The sequence below is a fragment of the Pseudorca crassidens genome, chromosome 4 (assembly GCF_039906515.1).
Source record: "Pseudorca crassidens isolate mPseCra1 chromosome 4, mPseCra1.hap1, whole genome shotgun sequence".
Lineage (NCBI taxonomy): Eukaryota > Metazoa > Chordata > Mammalia > Artiodactyla > Delphinidae > Pseudorca > Pseudorca crassidens.
In genome coordinates, this window is record NC_090299.1 from 133,370,946 (window position 1) to 133,392,841 (window position 21,896).

General features: G+C 41.5%; 1 protein-coding gene across 3 annotated transcripts in view; it reads left to right on the forward strand.

Annotated features, from left to right (window-relative positions):
* The window catches only part of RNF150 (ring finger protein 150), a 287,957-nt gene that overhangs the window by 224,159 nt on the left and 41,902 nt on the right, over nt 1–21,896 (forward strand). The window contains exon 7 of one of the 3 annotated variants that reach the window (XM_067736807.1): nt 10,714–20,028. The exons of the other annotated variants lie outside the window; for them this stretch is intronic. Coding sequence (XP_067592908.1) covers nt 10,714–10,832 — 119 coding nt within the window. The 3' untranslated portion in view covers nt 10,833–20,028. Of the gene's footprint in view, nt 1–10,713; nt 20,029–21,896 lie in introns of those variants that run through there. 3 annotated transcript variants of the gene reach the window in all.

Here is a 21,896-nt window from a genome sequence, read left to right on the forward strand (position 1 = left end):
GACTAAGGCTTTTTTTTTGTTTGTGAAATAGGAATAATTATACCCACATCAAAGGGTTATTGTGAGAATTCAGTAAAGGCCAATGTTATTTTTGCATTCATTTTATATTAGCTTTTTCAGGGAAGAAGATAAAATTCGGTGAACATTTATATTATTGTTAATTGTTACTCTACACTCCTCAGTTAGTACCGCCTACAGAGAACCTTCTAAATGTTTTAGTGTCAACATTTTTATTTGTATTATTTTGGCCTCAAAGTAAAACATCTGCCTTGATTAAAGGATAAAACCCTGCTTTTAAAAATTATGGAGCAGGGCTTCCCTGGTGGTGCAGTGGTTGAGAATCTGCCTGCTAATGCAGGGGACATGGGTTCGAGCCCTGGTCTGGGAAGATCCCACATGCCATGGAGCAGCTAGGCCCGTGAGCCACAACTACTGAGCCTGCACATCTGGAGCCTGTGCTCCGCAACAGGAGAGGCCATGATAGTGAGAGGCCTGTGCACAGCGATGAAGAATGACCCCCACTTGCCACAACTAGAGAAAGCCCTCTCACAGAAATGAAAGACGCAACACAGCAAAAATAAATAATTAATAAACTCCTACGCCCAGCATCTTCTAAAAATATATATATATATGGAGCAAACCGAGTTCAATTAAAAACACAGGACAGAGTAAAGAATAATTTCAGATGTCTTCAGATCATTTTTTTAAGTTTTGGCATGGAAAATGATTAGATATTGTGACTGATGCAATGTCACATCATGAAAATTGCACCATTTTTGGAAAATCTCTATTTTTATTGGTTTGAATTCATCTTTGCCTAGAGCAGTGCAGGACAATTTCCAAAATAGCCCCATGAATTCAACAGCCCATAGTTATAGCAGTCCCCACAGCCCTTTTCTCTTTCAATTCACACATTCCGATTTAGAAAACACCACGCTGAGAATGAATCCTTGAAATCTGCTGAGGCTGGTGGCTGAGAAGATAGGAGTGTAGGTGAAAAGCTGCAGGTACAGTAAGCTATCTCTACACAAGTCAACTCTCATCTGTGCTTCCTTTTGTACTAGCTCCATATGAAAGCTATAAGATCACTCCATGGTGAGCTCTTCCGTTGACTTATAGTTTACTTGTGAGCTGTCATTTTTGGCTTCTTGTGAACTAAATTGGTTCATGGACTATTGCCCAAAAGAACAAGAAGAAGGAGAAGGAGAAAGAGGGGCAGGTGAAGGGGGAAGGGAAGGGAGACAATATATCTCTACAGTACAGCCCTCATTTTTAAAATTTTTTATATAATTTTTAAAGGTTACACTCCATTTACAGGTATTACAAAATATTGGCCATATTCCCTTGTGTCGTACAATACATCCTTGTAGCCTGTCTTACACCCAGTAGTTTGTGCCTCCCACTCCCCCCACATCATGACCCTCCCCCTCCCCCCACTGGTAACCACTAGTTTGTTCTATCTGTGAGTCTGCTTCCTTTTTTGTTGTATTCACTAGTTTTGTTGTATTTTTTAGATTCCGCATATAAGTGATATCATACAGTATTTGTCTTTCTCTGTCTGACTTGTTTCACTTAGCATAACACCCTCCCAGTCTATCCATGTTGTTGCAAGTGGCAAAATTTCATTCTTTTTTATAGCTGAGTAGTATTCCATTGTATGTATATATGTATATATATCACATCTTCTTTATCCATTCAGCTGTCGATGGACACTTAGGTTGCTTCCATATCTTTGGCCCTCATTTTTTATCTCCAGGAATAAGAATATTTCAGGTTTCTTTACACCTCAAAGTAGTGATTTCTCCCATTTAGTACATATTTGTACTAAATATACACTAGCAAACCTTCTTTTTGATTAAGGAAAAAACATTTTAATAGAAAGCAACATGTTGAAGGGTTATGACAAAAGAAACACAACTCTTTCTCACCGGTAATTCTATTAAATAATTATTTATTGAGCACCTGCCATGTATGAGGAACTGTGCTAGATTGGCATCAGCATATACATGAATAAACTGTAACAACTGGAAAGGACTCTAAGATATCTAGAACAAACTCTCATTTTATAGACATTTAAACTCTAGTCCTAAAGGAGAAAGTGACTTATACCAAGTAACATGTGTAGTTACTTATAGCCGAGACTAGAATACCGTCTCCTAAAGTAAGATAGGATCCCAGATCTCATAAGTATAATTTTCAGTATATAATTTTCTCATTGTAAAAGTGATGCTTACAGAGAGCACTGAGTAAAAAGAGTGGATTGAACACATGAAATTACTTCCAGCCACTCCTAAAACCCCACAAAAACTATAGCAAAGGGATGTTTGTAAGGCATAGACCAACATGGACAGGGAAAATGTAAAAAGAGACAAAGGCAAAATTTGGGCAACTGGGAAAAAAATAAGGGGTCATTGACCTAGTGGACCTAAAAATCAGAGCGAGGTCATTTCCCTGGCTATGCAGGTTGTATCCAGCTGAAATTCAGTGCCCACTGCTCACTCAGCCTCCAGAGTGAAAGCTTCCTCCAGGTGGTGCTGAGTGCAGCCTACACAACAGCAAGCCACAGCCCTGCAGAGAAAACAAGTGCAGGAAGGGGAGGGCCATCCTAGTCTGCATCAAAGAATTCCCCAAAGGTCAGGGATGGAAGGTACCAGATGGCTCTGGAGAGGAGGATAAATGGGAAGGAAGTACCACACACACAAAATAAAGATGGGCTATACGTACAGGTATAGATACAGATAGAGATATGGATGTGGATACAGATAGAGATATAGATATTTAGCCAGCCTAGAATGTATACAGTATGAGGCAGGAATCCAGTTTCACCTTTTTCTAAATGACTAGTTTTATTGAATTTTTGTTGAATGTCACCATTTTCAAAGACTAAATACTGTACTTCTATCTTCCAAGATCTGCTTCCAAAGTTTTATTCTACCCATTGATCTGTCTACACTTCTACGAACCTCATGCACTTTTGGGTCTGGGAAACATTTTAGATCTCAGTCTTTAGGTATATCCCTGTGGAATACCTCATTTCTCTAAAACTGATTCTAAGACCATAACTCTTTGTTAGTTCTCTGTTTGCCTCCTTTTAAACATCTGAAGAATTCACTACCCATCATGAAACTCATATATTTTTCTTAACTGCACTTCAACATGAAATAAATTATATCAATGATTATGAGAGCAAAAGTGTATTATAACCATCCGCATTCTTTAGCACTTAAATGTTTTGTTGGTCTTTTAATTGCGTACTTCTTCTGCAGGGTAATGGAACATACAAGATCTTCTGGTTTTAAAGCTGCCTTACAGGCAGCTGAGCTCCCCAGCCTCCCTAGCTTGCCTCTGCATCCCAGTCATATTTAAATACAGTCTGATGTCCGTCTGCACAAGGCTCCCTATCACCTACAGCCATCTGTGCATGCCATTGCTAGTGCTTAAAAGATTCATCTTTCTCATTCATCTGGCTAAAATACAAGTTATCCTATAGGACTCAGTTTAGATATCGCAGCCTGTGGGAAGCCTTCTTTGATTCACTAAATGGTTTTGTAGCCCCATTACCTGCTCCTATAAAACCGGTACATCTTCCAGCAAAGTGCTTGTCCTGTCGGGTGGTAATTGACAAGTAAATGGTCTGCCTGTCTACTGGACAGTAAGCTCCTTGAGGTCTGGAACTGCCTCGCTCTCACCTATATCCCTACAGTTAGCATAAGCCTTAGCACAAAGGAGGGACTCAATAATTATGTCTTGAGTGAATGAATGATATCTGTTCATTGAAGAATGGTTAGGAGTAAAACTAAATTTTTTTAAAGAAAAGAAAATAATTATAAACACTAAAACTTGAGACAACTCTTATTAACATTTTTGGTTTTCTTCTACTTAACTTTCTCTGTCAATTTCACTGCACTACAAACTCTCTGGAAACCTCACTTTAGTGATTATAACCAGAAGATTGTCCTTTAGAAGAAATATAGTTTACTGAGATATTATTTATTGTTGGGCTTCTTGCGATGTTTTGCTGCTATAAATAATGCTTAAATGAATAGTTTTGCATCTCTGATAATTTCTCTATAATGCATTCTGGAAATGAAATTACTGAGTGAAAATTTCACAGTTGTGAGTGCAGTTGATCAAAATACCTACCTCAATGTACCCTTAACTGTAATACACTCTTTTTTAAAGAGTGAAGATTTCATAAAAAATAAGAATAGCTTCTTTTTACCTGATATTTATTGTCCATTTATATTACATTTTTTGTGAACTGTATAACAGTAACCTTTACCAATTTTTCTGTTGGAATCTTAGTTTTTCTTATTTATTTAAAAGCTCTCTGTTAAGAATACAGTCCTCAAAGATTGGTTCAAGATGGCGGAGTAAGAGGACATGCTCTCACTCACTCTTGCAAGAGCACTGGAATCACAACTAACTGCTGAACAATCATCGACAGGAAGACACTGGAACTCACCAAAAAAGATACCCCACATCCAAAGACAAAAGAGAAGCCACAATGAGACGGTAGGAGGGGTGCAATCACAATAAAATCAAATCCCATAACTGCTGGGTGGTGACTCACAAACTGGAGAACACTTATACCACAGAAGTCCACCCACTGGAGTGAAGGTCCTGAGCCCCACGTCAGGCTTCCCAACCTGGGAGTCCAGCAATGGGAGAAGGAATCCCTAGAGAATCAGACTTTGAAGGTTAGCAGGATTTGACTACAGGACTTTGACAGGACTGGAGAAACAGAGACTCCACTCTTGGAGGGCACACACAAAGTAGTGTGCGCATCAGGACCCAGGGGAAGGAGCAGTGACCCCATAGGAGACTGAACCAGACCTACCTGCTAGTGTTAGAGGGTCTCCTGCAGAGGCAGGGGGTGGCTGTGTCTCACCGTGAGGACAGGACACTGGCCACAGAAGCTCTGGGAAGTACTCCTTTTCATGAGCCCTCCCAGAGTCCGCCATTAGCCCCACCAAAGAGCCCAGGCAGGCTCCAGTGTGGGGTCGCCTCAGGCCAAACAACCAACAAGGAGGGAACTCAGCCCCACCCATCAGCAAACAAGCAGATTAAAGTTTTACTGAGCTCTGCCTACCAGAGCAACAGTCAGCTTTACCCACCACCAGTCCCTCCCATCAAGAAACTTGCACAAGCCTCTTAGATAGCCTCATCCACCAGAGGGCAGACAGCAGAAGCAACAAGAACTACAATCCTGCAGCCTGTGGAATAAAAACCACATTCACAGAAAGACAGACAAGATGAAAAGGCAGAGGGCTATGTATATGTACCAGATGAAGGAACAAGATAAAACCCCAGAAAAACAACTAAATGAAGTGGAGATAGGCAACCTTCCAGAAAAAGAATTCAGAATAATGATAGTGAAGATGATCCAGGACCTCAGAAAAAGAATGGAGGCAAAGATCGAGAAGATGCAAGAAATGTTTTAACGAAGACCTAGAAGAATTAAAGAACAAACAAACAGATGAGCAATAGAATAACTGAAATGAAAAATATACTAGAAGGAATCAGTAGCAGAATAACTGAGGCAGAAGGATGGATAAGTGACCTGGAAGACAGAATGGTGGAATTCACTGCTGCAGAACAGAATAAAGAAAAAAGAATGAAAAGAAATGAAGACAGCCTAAGAGACGTCTGGGACAACATTAAACGCAACAACATTTGCATTACAGGGGTCCCAGAAGGAGAAGAGAGAGAGAAAGGACCCAAGAAAATATTTGAAGAGATTATAGTAAAAAGCTTACCTAACATGGGAAAGGAAATAGCCACCCAAGTCCAGGAAGCGCAGAGAGTCCCATACAGGATAAACCCAAGGAGAAACACGCCGAGACACATAGTAATCAAATTGGCAAAAATTAAAGACAAAGAAAAATTATTGAAAGCAGCAAGGGAAAAATGAAAAATAACATACAAGGGAACTCCCATAAGGTTAACAGCTGATTTCTCAACAGAAACTCTACAAGCCAGAAGGGAGTGGCACGATATATTTAAAGTGATGAAAGGGAAGAACCTACAACCAAGATTACTCTACCCAGCAAGGATCTCATTCAGATTTGATGGAGAAATCAAAAGCTTTACAGACAAGCAAAAGCTAAGAGAACTAAGCACCACCAAACCAGCTCTACAACAAATGCTAAAGGAACTTCTCTAAGTGGGAAACACAAGAGAAGAAAAGACCTACAAACCCAAAACAGTTAAGAAAATGGTCATAGGAACATACATATCAATAATTACCTTAAACGTGAATGGATTAAATGCTCCAACCAAAAGACACATGCTTGCTGAATGGATACAAAAACAAGACCCATATATATGCTGTCTACAAGAGACCCACTTCAGACCTAGGGACACATACAGACTGAAAGTGAGGGGATGGAAAAAGATATTCCATGCAAATGGAAATCAAAAGAAAACTGAAGTAGCAATACTCATTTCAGATAAAATGGACTTTAAAATAAAGAATGTTACAAGAGACAAGGAAGGACACTACATATAATCAAGGGATCAATCCAAGAAGAAGATATAATGATTATAAATATATATGCACCCAACATAGGAGCACCTCAATACATAAGTCAACTGCTAACAGGTATAAAATAGGAAATCGACAGTAACACAATAATAGTGGGGGACTTTAACACCTCACTTACACCAATGAACAGATCATCCAAACAGAAAATTAAGAAGGAAACACAAGCTTTAAATGACACAATAGAGCAGAGACATTTAATTGATATTTATAGGACATTCCATCCAAAAACAGCAGATTACACTTTCTTCTCAAGTTCTCATGGAACATTCTCCAGGATAGATCACATCTTGGGTCACAAATCAAGCCTCAGTAAATCTTAAAAAATTGAAATCATATCAAGCATCTTTTCTGACCACAATGCTATGAGATTAGAAATCAATTACAGGGTAAAAAACATAAAAAACACAAACACATGGAGGCTAAGCAACACATTACTAAATAACCAAGAGATCACTGAAGAAATCAAAGAGGAAATTAAAAAATACCTAGAGACAAATGACAATGAAAACATGACAATCCAAAACCTATGGGATGCAGCAAGAGCAGTTCTAAGAGGGAAGTTTATAGCAATACAGTCCTACCTCAAGAAAAAACAAACATCTCAAATAAACAATCTAACCTTACACCTAAAAGAACTAGAGAAAGAAGAGCAAAAACAAAACCCAAAGTTAGTAGAAGGAAAGAAATCATAAAGATCAGAGCAGAAATAAATGAAATAGAAAAAAAGAAAACAATAGGAAAGATCAATAAAAATAAAAGCTGGTTCTTTGAGAAGATAAACAAAATTGATAAACCATTAGCCAGACTCATCAAGAAAAAGAGGGAGAGGATTCAAATCATTAAAATTAGAAATGAAAAAGGAGAAGTTACAACAGACTCCGCAGAAATACAAAGCATCCTAAGAGACTACTACAAGCAACTCTATGCCAATAAAATGGACAACCTGGAAGAAATGGACAAACTCTTTGAAAGGTATAACCTTCCAAGACTGAACCAGGAAGAAACAGAAAATAGGAACAGACCAGTCACAAGTGATGAAATTGAAACTGTGATTAAAAATCTTCCAGCAAACAAAAGTCCAGGACCAGATGGCTTCACAGGTGAATCCTATCAAACATTTAGAGAAGAGCTAACTCCCATCTTTCTCAAACTCTTCCAAAAAACTGCAGAGGAAGGAACACTCCCAAACTCATTCTATGAGGCTACCGTCACCCTGATACCAAAACCAGACAAAGATACTACAAAAAAAGAAAATTACAGACCAATATCACTGATGAATATAGATGCAAAAATCCTCAACAAAATAGTAGCAAACAGAATCCAGCAACACATTAAAACGATCATACACCATGATCAAGTGGGATTTATCCCAGCGATGCAAGGATTCTTCAATATATGCAAATCAGTCAATGTGATACACCATATTAACAAATTGAAGAAGAAAAACCATATGATCATCTCAATAGATGCAGAAAAAGCTTTTGACAAAATTCAACACCCATTTATGATAAAACCTCTCCAGAAAGTGGGCACAGAGGGAGCCTACCTCAGCATAATAATGGCCATATATGACAAACCCACAGCCAACATCATCCTCAATGGTGAAAAACTGAAAGCATTTCCTCTAAGATCAGGAACAAGACAAAGATGTCCACTCTCACCACTATTATTCAACATAGTTTTGGAAGTCCTAGCCAGGGCAATCAGAGAAGAAAAAGAAATAAAAGGAATACAAATTGGAAAAGAAGAAGTAAAGCTGTCACTGTTTGCAGATGACATGATACTATACATAAAGAATCATAAAGATGCCACCAGAAAACTACTAGAGCTAATCAATGAATTTGGTAAAGTTGCAGGATACAAAATTAATGCACAGAAATCTCTTGCATTCCTATACACTAATGATGAAAAATCTGAAAGAGAAATTAAGGAGACACTCCCATTTACCACTGCAACAAAAAGAATAAAATACCTAGGAATAAACCTACTGAGGGAGACAAAAGACCTGTATGCAGAAAACTATAAGACACTGATGAAAGAAATTAAAGATGATATCAACATATGGAGAGATATACCATGTTCTTGGATTGGAAGAATCAATATTGTGAAAATGACTACACTACCCAAATCAATCTACAGATTCAATGCAATCCCTATCAAATTACCAATGGCATTTTTTACGGAACTAGAACAAAAAATCTTAAAGTTTGTATGGTGACACAAAAGACCCCGAATAGCCAAAGCAGTCCTGAGGGAAGAAAACGGAGCTGGAGGAATCAGACTCCCTGACTTCAGACTATATTACAAAGCTACAGTAATCAAGACAATATGGTACTGGCACAAAAACAGAAAAATATAGATCAATGGAACAAGATAGAAAACCCAGAGGTAAACCCACACACCTATGGTCAACTCATCTATGACAAAGGAGGCAAGGATATACAATGGAGAAAAGACAGTCTCTTCAATAAGTGGTACTGGGGAAACTGGACAGCTACATGTAAAAGAATGAAACTAGAACACTCCCTAACACCATACACAAAAATAAACTCAAAATGGATTAGAGACCTAAATGTAAGACCGGACACTATAAAACTCTTAGAGGAAAACTTAGGAAGAACACTCTTTGACATAAATCACAGCAAGATCTTTTTTCATCCACCTCCTGGAGTAATGGAAATAAAAATAAACAAATGGGACCTAATGAAACTTAAAAGCTTTTGCACAGCAAGGAAACCATAAACAAGACAAAAAGACAACCCTCAAAATGGGAGAAAATATTTGCAAATGAATCATCGGACAAAGGATTAACCTCCAAAGTATATAAACAGCTCATGCAGCTCAATATTAAAAAAACAAACAACCCAATCCAAGAATGGGCAGAAGACCTAAACAGACATTTCTGCAAAGAAGACATACAGATGGCCAAGAAGCACAGGAAAAGCTGCTCAACATCACTAATTATTAGAGAAATGCAAATCAAAACTACAGTGAGGTATCACTTCATACCAGTTAGAATGGGCATCATCTGAAAATCTACAAACAACAAATGCTGGAGAGGGCGTGGAGAAAAGGGAACCTCTTGCACTGTTGGTGGGAATGTAAATTGATACAGCCACTATGTAGAACAGTATGGAGGTTCCTTAAAAAACTAAAAATAGAATTATCATATGACCCAGCAATCCCACTACTGGTCATATACCCAGAGAAAACCATAATTCAAAAAGACATATGCACCCCAGTGTTCCTTGCAGCACTATTTACAATAGCCAGGTCATGGAAGCAACCTAAATTCCCATCGACAGACGAATGGATAAAGAAGATGTGGTACGTATATACAGTGTAATATTACTCAGCCATAAAAAGGAACGAAATTGGGTCATTTGTAGAGACATGGACGGATCTAGAGACTACCATGCAGAGTGAAGTAAGTCACAAAGAGAGAAACAAATATCGTATATTAACGCATATATGTGGAGCTAGAAAAATGGTACAGATGAACTGGTTTGCAGGGCAGAAACTGAGACACAGATGTAGAGAACAAACGTACGGACACCAAGGGGGGAAAGTGGCGCGGGGGGCGGGGGGAATGGTGGTGTGATGAATTGGGAGATTGGGATTGACATATATACACTAATATGTATAAAATGGATAACTAATAAGAACCTGCTGTATAAAAAAAAAATAAAGTTCAAAAAAACAAAAAAATGAATACAATCCTCTGTGAAATTTTTGCAGATATTCCCAGTGTGACATATACCTTTGATCTTATGTTTCATGTTTTAAATATTTTTAGCATTTTATATACATTTATCAATCTTTTCATCTGTGAATTGCTCAATTGCTTTTCCATGTAGCACTTCTTGCCTTACTTAGAGATGTTAGATACATTTTCTTCCTACTTAGATATATACTTATAAGATATATTTTCCTCTGGCTTCATTAGTTTCTTTTGTTTACATTTAACTTCTTGACCCATTTAGAATTTATTTGGGGATGTAGTGTGAGAAAAGTCTCTAACTAGACTTTTTTTCTTTTTTTTACGAAGTAGCCTAACATCTTCTCTTGGGCTTCAATGAAATGTTATTAAAGGCAATTGTATTGAAATAATCAGCATCTGAAGACATAGCTCAGTGTTCACTGTGAACTCTGTTTCCCCCCACCAGGTGAGCAGGAACCAGCTATAAGCAGTGATTCTGACATCTCGCTGATCATGGCAATGGAGGTTGGACTGTCTGATGTAGAACTTTCCACCGACCAAGACTGCGAAGAGGTGAAATCTTGAAATGGCGAATATAGGAAAAAGGGATGATAGGACCCAAGGGGAAGGAAGGGAGGAGTGCCCCAAGACTGGACCAGGCACATGCACCTCCAGACCACCTTGGCAACTCCAGGGCACTCCACACAAGAATGGTACCGAAAAGCAATACCCAAAGTCACGTTCATCAGGATGCAGTTTCTCCGTCTCTACAACAGCTCATGGCCTCGGCACCTTTGACGTCGAAAGCTGATTTTCTCTCCCATGTCCTTGTAGGCACACACTTCCGAAGTTCCTCAAACAGACTGAAAAGACACTCTTAGGGCTTCTTAGTTTCATTTCAGTTTCTTGTTTTCCTATTTGGGGAATGTTGTTGATTTCTTTGACGCTTTCTTTTTAAGGACTATGTGTAGTTTAAGTTCACTCTTTTGTTTTTCCTTTGATTCACTCCAGCTTTTGTACAGAGTTCTGTTCAGAAGCCTCAGTTCCTGCTATGACCAGTTTGTATTCCATCTCTGAGATTAATGGCCTTGACCTCTCAGCATGAAGTGTGCATGGCTTTAGGAAGTGCCTCAGCACCTTGAAACAGTCTAAGGCCAGCTTTCGTTTAGAATCTGAATTCTTTTAAGTGGATCTTGGAAATGCCAGCTGCCAGAGACCCCAACACCAAGCTCTGAATCTGCTGAGGCCACTGCTCATTTTTTTTAGCTCCACACGCTGGCTTCCACTTGCCAGGCTCTGTTGAGGACCCACGTGACTTGAGAAGGAAGCTCTAGGGAGGCATTTCAATCCATCTGATTCTTAACAGTCTTTGGCTGAAATTCTGAACTCACAAGTTCCCACTAGGGCATTAGCGCCATTCTCTGTGGCTGTAGGGCTTGTCCGTCACTGGGACTGCAAGCCTAGTTTTCAAACCAGATACCATATACTCTTCCCGAAAGCAAAATGTCTGTTTCCCCAAGGCTACAGCAGTCTTTTGTTACCTCCACAAATGCGTTCTGCAGGAGATGGAAGCTTTAGAAAAGATCCAGTCATCTTTGGATCCAACACAGTGAGGGCTGCAGTAGCATCTACGTCTTACCTTAATTCCAATATGCTTCTGTTCAACCTTGTCAGACCTCGAGGGAGGATTTAGGTAAATCCTTAAGAAATTGCTTCCCAGGGCTCCCCTGACTGTGTCTAGATACCAAGTGAGGAGGGAGGTGTGATTTGATAAACCATTTGATCTAAAAAGTACAGCATGGGAATTGTTGATGTCAAGTTTCTCCTGACTGAGAGAGACAAAAAGGGAAAGGAAACGAGGTATCAAAGTGAATTCTAAAAATCCACCGGTGTTTTTGTTTGTTTGTTTGTTTGCGGTACGCCAGCCTCTCGCTGTTGTGGCCTCTCCCGCTGCGGAGCACAGGCTCCGGACGCTCAGGCTCAGCGGCCATGGCTCACAGGCCTAGCTGCTCCGCGGCATGTGGGATCCTCCCGGACCGGGGCACGAACCCACGTCCCCTGCATCGGCAGGTGGACTCTCAACCACTGCGCCACCAGGGAAGCCCCCCCACCGGTGTTTTTAAACTGTTTGTTTTCATTCTTTTTTTGACAGAGGCGTGCTATTTTTTTCACTGGGCAGTTTTGTAATACATTGAGACTCTCCAGGTGCAGGGATGACTAAGGCAGCGTGAATAGCTTCTCTGGACCACCTCGATATCCGCGAAAGGCCATGCTGCTGCGTGGGTTACCTGGGAGAGAAAGCTTCTCTCACTGAGTTATTTATGTATGTGATGAGGCCCTTCTTCTCGCTACATGCATACTCATGCAAAAACAGAGTTTCGTTCTGCTGTAAGAGCTTGCTGCCTGCTGGAACACGGTGTATGTGTCAAGGGAGACCCCTGGCTGCTCTTTTTTCACCACCTTGAACAATTTCCTATTTGACGCTTTCTAAGTAGGCAGCAAAGCAAGGAAAAGGATCACCACCTTCACAAATGTCACCTCTCTCTAGGAGTCCAACACTTGCAGTGATGAAATCCAGGGTCTCCAGGCAGGGAGACACGAAGGCAGTGCCAAATCAGGAGTCAGGAGGCATAGACGAGCAGCGTGCGTGCTGGGCCTCGGCTTCTCCATCTGTAAGTGAATGAGATTAACAAGATGATGCCCAAGCCTCTTTCTGGTCTTAGGACCACTAATGAGCATTTTGCCGGGGGATGCTTTTTGTTTGTTTGTTTTGCAGGCCTCTCACTGTTGTGGCCTCTCCCGTTGCAGAGCACAGGCTCCGGACGCGCAGGCTCAGCGGCCATGGCTCACGGGCCCAGCCGCTCCGTGGCATGTGGGATCTTCCCGGACCGGGGCACAAACCCGCGTCCCCTGCATCAGCAGGCGGACTCTCAGCCACTGCGCCACCAGGGAAGCCCCGGGGGATCCATTTTTGACAGAGAGCTATGACATATAGCAGACTTTCTACCTTGGGGAGGCACAGTTACTTGACATGTAACATATAACAGCTTCTGGGATTTGGCACTCTGGCGTGGCCGAGGCTATCTAAATGACTGAATTTTAAGTGCAAGTAGGAGTTGCTTTGTTTTGCCTTGTTTTAAAAACCACACTTAGGGCTTCCCTGGTGGCTCAGTGGTTAAGAATCCGCCTGCCAATGCAGAGGACACGGGTTTGAGCCCTGGTCCAAGAAGATCCCACGTGCCGCAGAGCAACTAAGCCCGTGCACCACAACTACTGAGCCTGTGCGCTAGAGCCTGCGAGCCACAACTACCGAAGCCCGTGTGCCACAACTACTGAAGCCTGTGCACCTAGAGCCCATGCTCCGCAACAAGAGAAGCCACTGCAGTGAGAAGCCCGTGCACCACAACGAAGAGTAGCCCCTGCTCGCCGCAACTAGAGAAAAGCCCGCGCGCAGCAACGATGACCCAACGCAACCAAACAAAATAAAAACAAAAACCACACTTAGTCACAGAGTTTGCAGTCTCTGGATACTTTCAAATCCTCGTTCTCAGTGTGGAATTCTTCGTCTCCAGGTATTTCTTTTTCCTGGTCAGCGGCCTGCACCGCCGACCTCTCCTTCAGTCAGCTTTGCCCAAAACAAATTTTGGTATTAAGTCAAGGGGAATTAGAAGGACAATTCAACAGCAAAGGAAATATAAATTGTATTCCATGCCCAGAGAGAAGATGCCTTTTGGATTGATGGGTGTTCTCTCTTCCTGCCAGCGACCAGGTAGATCAGGAATTGGGTGCTTATGTGCGCTGTGGCCCAGCAGCCCCTATAAGATGCTGCATAGGGGATGAGGGGCCCAGCCGGCCAATCTGAGGCCTGTGGACCTGACCCCAAGGAGGTTCTGCTGCAAACTCGCTGAGCCTAGAAGTTTCTCCTTTACCGAAAGTTTGTTTCTGAAGAATTTTCTTATGGCTTTGGTAGTTTTAAACAAACAACAACAAAAAAGGTTAACTGGCATGGGACGTGTTAAAAAAAAAAAAAATGGAAACAATCCTTCCTCCACAGCCTGCTTCACCTCCTCCCCAACGAAGAAGAAACTCTGACCTGGGGCCCCGGTAGCTCAAAGAGTATCAAAGGGTGTGGGAACCTTCTAGAGGTGTATGAAGACTCGATGTGTATTTTTCTTTAGTGTCTAGACCAGCACTGTTCAACAGAAATATAGTACACGTCCCACATGTAATTTTCTACTGGCCACATTTTTAAAAAGCAAAAGGAAACAGGTAAAAGTAATTTTAATAATATCCTTCTTTAAGCCAATATTATTGTTTTGACACGTAATTAGTGTAAAAAGTATTCACGAAATACCTGACGTTCTTTTTCCGTACTAAATCTTCTAAGGGCAGTGTATGCTTTACACTCACACACCTCTCCGTTCGGACTGGCCATTTCTCCAGCTGTCAGCCGCATCACATGGCTCGTGGCCACCTTGGACAGCGCAGGGCTAGAGCTTCTCCAACATTCTCACAAGATTCCCTGACCCTCACAGAGTAAAAAGGTTAAAACCTAATTACCTCCAGAAAGAACTGGACTCCACCCAGGCCACCTACTGAGAGGCCCAGAGATCCATTTGTTTTCTAATGAGTAAATATGCGGACCATCCTTTTTGAAATTTTTGCTGCATCTTTCTAACCACACCACTGATGTCCATGACCGTTTTCTGTTGCTTCCTTGACCAGTTGTTTTTTAAAAAGTCACACAAAGCATGTTGATTTGGTGCTGAGACAAAATTTTATCCTTCACTTCCGCCCTTGGACTGATGTGTGGCAGTCAGGATCCAAAGAGAAATCCAGACTCTAGTCATCTAACTTTACCTCAACCCCTGGTCCGCCTTCTTCCTGATTGGCAGAAGGTCTTTTCCTGGTCCCAGGACCCCATAGTCCCACCACTATAGCTAAAATGCCTGGATTTGGGAGGAAAAAATGGGAAGGTACATACTGATTCCAAATACAAGACTTTGTGTGTAGCCTTCTCAAGAGAAGAAGTCTTTGGGGCTTGTGACCGTCTGGTGCCAAGTTGGTGAATTATGACCACCTGCAACTCAGAAGCCATGTCTCAACTTGGAAGTAAGCATTCCCCTTAGACCCCAAGGCTGTGGGCAAGAAAAGGAGCATCTCCATTCCCTCAGAATAACTGAGAGTCCCCCCTAGGAATTGCTACGTCCTATGTGGCCAGTCCCTTTGGGAAGAACTGAGCCCTGATCACGAATAGAGCATAGGAATATTGATTTCATCTCTAGGGTTTGGTCACTACTAAAATGTCAACTCCATCATCTAGGCAGGGAGTGGTGGAGAGTTTGGAGAAGGTAGAAAGTTAGAAGTAGCAAAGGCACCTACCTTTTCTGACATCACTTAGTAATGATCACGACCATGGTGTCAAACCTTCATCCAAAGAGGTTTTTGTTTGTTTTGTTTTGTTTCGAGCATTTTCCTCATTCCGATGGAAACATCCTGGATGTTCCTGGGTCTGGATTTGGTCATATCAAACCATGGTACCCAGTGGCTAGTAGAGTTAGTGCGCTGACATCCCTGAAGCTGCCATCCTTTCAGAACCAAAAATGATGACAGATAGCCTATCTTGGGACTCTTTTATTCGCATCATGTTCATCACGTTTAGATGAAAATTCTTGCAGAGCATAAAAAATAAATGGCATTTAATTGTCCACTGAATGCATCACCTTGACCAAAAACAAAGAAACCTCATTAAATCAAAACCCTTTCAGAAAACCTGAGATAGAGTCACAGCCTCTGAGGGGGGGAGGACCCAGCCCCCACCCCGTGATACTAGATAGAGCCCCTGAGTCCACTTCTGGTAGCGTTTTTTTAATAGACTCCCACTTAGATTTCTTGCCCTTTTTTGTCTGGGTGTGTCTCTCTCTATCTCTGGATCTCTCTGCCTGTCTCTTTCTTTGTGCACACACCCACACACACATCCTTTTCTTCCCATCTTTCAGGACAAAAAAAACCACCTTAGCAGCTCTGGATCTATAGGGTTGTCACTATTTTGATTATCATTGTTCCTGTTGGCGATTTTTAATGTGTGGCAGTATCTATCTTTTCACTTCTGATGAGGAAAACCAGTTGACTACAAAGGCGAATTAACTTCCTCTGTAATGGGGTTTGCCTCATTTTCACTTCTCATATCACTAATTTTATCACAAATCTAGCTATTGCCTTTTTTTTTTTTTAAAGGGTTCCTTGCCAGAAAAGTCTCTGAGGTAAATAATGGCAAGGTAACAATTCCAGAATGCTGTCTAATCTCTTATCTTCCACCTCTAGCATTTGTGACCTTCTGAGTTCACCACAGGCCCTCCCACCACAGGGTTAGGATTTCTTGGAAAAACATGTGGGCTGTACCGTATCCGATGTCCACTCCTGCTTCTTAGCGTCTTGGCACGAGAGTTTGCTCTTTGTAAGTGATCTGAGAGGCCACTTCTTCCTTAAGACTGAAAAAGAGGCCAAAAAAAAAAAAAAAAAAAAACCCATTCCCCTAAAGTGACAGACACACAGATTCTTGTGCAGTGAGTGCCCCGCAGTCACAGAAGTCCCTCCTCTGTGCTATTTGCATGGCCGGGACTGAAAAGTACATTTGATGATGGCAATTAAAAGGTGGTGGGAATACTTCCCCGCAGGTAGTCAGAAAAGAGGATGGAAGGGTATGAACGTGGATGCTCTTCCCGAATCCACGAGCATCCCCTAGCTTTAGAGATGACCTGTTTGGGGGAATGTGTACATCTTAAGGAGTTTAACGCTCTCCTGATTGCAAACAAGGTTGGGATTACCTGAAAAATAAATTAATTCTGAGAAGCAGGTGTGAGTTTCTCATCACTTACCTCTTCCCTTTCCCTGATCCCCTCCCCATCTCACAACTCCAGGACCTTTGTAATAGGAACGATAATTTATAAAGACCCATAGGTCAATAGATCAGTAGCCGTGCTCTCCCCTTTGAGCCTTTCGATGGCACTAAATTAACCATCCCAAAACTCAAGCAGTGATTCCAGATCCTGGACGTAGACCCTTAATTATCAAGCCCTGTAATTGCAAAACCTGCTCATTCTACAGAGAAGCTGCTGAGGTCATTTACATCTCTCTTTACATACTCTGAATGTTGCCTGCCTTGCATGCTTCATGATCAAGTGGCTTCTTCAGGAACCTCCATGATCAAAGACCTCCTCATCCTTGTGCTACTGCTAACATTTGTACTTACTACCGAGCTATTCTCTCTCTGGCCACCTGATAAATATTTGTTAAGGATAATGATAAGGCAGGAATATACATCTCTTCAGAGGTTCTGCCGGTCTGAACAGAGTGAGGGAGAAAAATCTGTGGGGAAGGTAGCTCAACCTGAGTTACCTAAAGTCATTGCTTGACAGAATGTCTGTGGTCTTGTCATCCTTACTGAAGTGAAGGGCTTGGAGAAGCAGGAAAAACGTGGGGACCATGTGTACTCTATAAACCAAAGACCAATCACCATCCAAATGGACACATGTTTCTTCCAGTGACGAGTTTAATTTTCTCACAATGTGCTCATAAATAAAAGTGAAGGTGGTTTGCTTGGTCGAATGAAACTGTGAGACGGGGTTTTCTCTTGCGGGCTTGTGATTGACCTTACTAAATCCAGAAATATAAAAAAATGTATCATGGCCTTAGTACCGCACCATCTTGAAAGTCTAATGCTTAGTCCCCTTTTCCCTCAAAAGTTTCAGACAAGTCGAGCGCTTTATTGAACTCAGAATATTGTTCTCTTTGAGAATGTGAAGATTTTAAATAGCCAAAGAATTTTCATGTATAAGAGCTCATTAATTACAGCATATCCTGCTCTTTTGAAGAAAATACCAAACTGTTGCCTGTAGTAATAGATAGTGGAGCAATGGAAGAAGGACTTAACAAAAGGACTTTTCAGCCTGTGTTTGTGTTGGCGTCTATGGTACTTAGTGTTAAGTGGGATGTTATTGCAAAGGGGCAGGGTGCCCTCTGCTGGAATTCTCGCCATTATTCTTTCAGCCAGCTAATTTGACTAGGGTCACCATTTCCTCAACAACTAGTAGTGATTTGCCTTTCATCGTACAGTTTCCTCAGTAGTTGAGAATTTGGTCCACATTTGTCAAAAGAGGAAGGAATGTCACAAACTCTGAAAAGCTGGAGGAGGATCCCATGGAAAATCTGTCAGCAGCCCCTTCCTTCTGCAGAATGTTGAAAGAGTATTGTTTGCTCTGTTTGCAAAGAAGATGCCTCTGGCTGGAATGTTTGTGCAGAGTTATAAGGCAAGGGCCTAACTGTTTTGTAACATTATCTCAACTTTTTTCTTGTCAGATTGCAAAGGAAGATCAATAAACAGACTTCTTTCATATGAATGTAAATGGTGTGAAATACTCACGTGTTTTGTACATGTACATAATAATATATTTACTTCCTGCTTTCACATTAGTAATCTGAAATGGTTGTACCATTTTATAATTAGAAAGAGATGTAGGGTTGGGGGAGGGAAGGGAGGGTTGTTATTTTTATAGTGGGATGTCCCTTATATTTAGAAAATGAAGTAATTTTGTACTTGTGAAAAGTTACATTCCATTCATTTCCTGAAAAACTAATGGGTGTTGTTCTTTCAAATGTTCATGAGCTGGGAGTAGGATTATTCTAGTTCCCAGGGGAGCCTCCCAAGCAGTATATATGTGACACTGACTTTGTGGACTGCAGATCATGACCAGCAATAGCCAGCTCACTAATGTGAAAAAAAAAAAACAAAAAAAACAACTTATTTAAACCTCTTTGTATAGAGCATATTATTATTTCCACTGGGGGGGGGGGGGAAATGTCTCCTACAAAGAATGAATCTTCCATTCAGAAATAGTCCAGACATGGCATCATCAATCAATCTCTAGTCCCTCCCTACTAGCAACAAAAAAAAATCCAGTGGATTTCTTTTTCCACTCCTGAACACAAATTATGTGCTTTCGTTGTAAAACGAATGATGTCACCGGTAGAATTTTACTTAGCATCCCCTCGAGGTCTTTCTGGCCAGTCTGCAACTCCCACACATAATGATCCCTGACCCATCCTCTCCACATTCAGATGAGACTGAGCTTCCTTGATTTTTTTGCCACATGACTCAAAATCACCAAAGTTATTCCTCATGGCATTTGCATGAGTAACTTTTTATTTGGACTTTGGTTAGCTCTTAATTGCTAAAAAAATTTAGTAGTGAATTATGTAGCTGTTTTACCCAAACATCATCTTCTATACAAAGTCACAGGCGTATTTAAATGATTAGTTAAGGCAGTGTAGTTATTAGTTTTTGTTTTGTTTTCTGTATAAATCTCTTTCTCTTTCCCTCTTCCCCACCTCAGGCACCTACCTTACTCCTTCTAAAGCACTTTATATATCTCTTGAAATACACGGAAGTTTTAAAAAACTGTCTTTAAAGGGATTTGTCTTCTATTAGGAGACATGACTTTTATCTTGCTTTATTGTATTCTCTTTGTGCTTGGAAAGCATAAGCTGTTTGTCTCATGTGGGCTAGTGATGAAATATTAAGGATAATAATTGGAAACATTCAATCATACAACATGGCTATTTTTGTTATATAGAAGACTATCGTGTAAATAAGTGCAATCGTGTTCTTATGTACTGGTTCAAAAAAAAATGCAACTATGAAGATTTGAAAAGGATTGTGAATTCCAGGAAATTTCATTGCAGAATTTCGTTTGGTTTTGTTTTTTAATAAATTGGAACCAGATGTATGTGTTTGTGTCATCCATATTTCCTAACTGTGTTGCCTCATCTGGAGTTCTAGAGATGGCACTGTGGATTATAAAACATTTATATTTAGGGACTTACCTGGTGGTCCAGGGGTTAAGACTCTGCGCTTCCACTGCAGGGGGCACAGGTTCGATCCCTGGCCAGGGAACTAAGATCCTGCATGCTGCATGGTACAGCCAAAAAAAAAAAAAATCGGTATTTATCGTCAAATCATGATTATGTTAAAAGAGCAAGAGATTTTTAATAACTTCTTTATTTCTCTGAGGAAATCAAATAACAGGTACCAAGACCTCTGCTTAGGTCTGTCCCCCTAAGTGAAGTAATTAAAAGATTTTGAGCAACTCAGCAGAAGAATGGCTGCTGAATTCACTTGAAGTGCTCTTGGGTAGGAACTGAGCCCTTGATCTGAGCCATCGTGGGCAGGTCACCCTAAGGAGGGTTACACCGTGGAGCCCACCAGATGGGCTGGGGCAGCCAGGTCCTTCTTTATATTTACATGTCCACCTCTGAAGGATTTTAAATAGCAATTCCTTCACATTAGCAAGAAAATGCTACAAAAATTAAAAAGATGGGAAATGCCAACCTGGGAAGGTAGGAAAGGAAGATGAAAAAGAGGAGAGGTGCCCCTATTCATTATTATTACCCACTTCAAACTGGCAGGTCCTGGTGCGGCTTAGAGCCTCTGGGTCTCGCCCATCCATGGTGCTAGCACATCCCCTGGAGGAGCAGGCAGGATGGGGCATGCCAAGTGCACTTTGGCCTATGAATGAAGCCTTCCCCCTGGCCGGGCACACCTCCAGGGGCTGTGGATGGCACACTATGTGCTGGCAAAAGCCAAGCCATGTTGAGTGCCCTGGCCTCCCAGAGCTTCTTCCTGCCCAGGTGAGGAATGTGGATGGCTGCAAAGCGTCACATGGGCTTGGCCCCCAGGCCAGTCCATGCTTAATTCCTAGGTCAGGAGATATTCTAAGGGGATCATTGCTAACGATAATGATTGTGCCACATTACGAGGCCTTTAAATTTTGTTTATGCTTCCATGGTCTCAACTTTTATCTGCCCAGACAACTGTTGTCACCAGTGATGCTGCCATCTGGGGTAGGAAGCTATTACCAGGATCTAGAAACCATCCCTCTTGACTCCTTCCTCCAGACCAGGGACTCCCAAACTGGGAAATGTGTTCAGTGGGACACATTCCAGGATATGTTAGAAACTTCAGCTGCAGAGTCCCAAGGTCAACTCAGCTAGACTAAGGCTTTGTACAATACATACCAGCTATTAAGAAACTTCCAAGCAGGTCCACTAAGTCACCACTTTTCCTGAAGCTGAGTGATGACAGAATCCTCCCTCTTTCATATTTTTCAACACTACACTGGACGAGACCGCTTGCATGGAACATGGAAGTTTTCAAGCTAGAATAAAGCTGCTGGACCTTGTTTCCCACTTCAGACCATTGTCCCTGCTCCAACTTTTACAGGAAAAAGTCTGCGTGCACACCCTACACCGCCAGCCTGGTGCCTGCTTCCCCTGGAGCAGAGATGGCCCGGGAGACAGGTCACCAGGGGCCCTCAGAGTCACATGTGCAGCAGGGAACAGGCGGACCGCATTGCTTCTTTACCATTCATTCAGGAGTGGAGGCCCTGCCCTCCTAGACACTCCACTTCCTGGGCTTTTGAGAAGCCATGCAGCATACCCGTCCTTTTGAGAATGGAAAATGTAAAACTGCCCAGCACTTTGTATGTAATAAGACAGCTGGGCCAGCTTGTTTGGGGTCATAGGAGCTAAACCACTATTCAAAGAGAACAAAAATGTTCTTTTGTAAATCCCACAATCCCTTCTAAACCAATG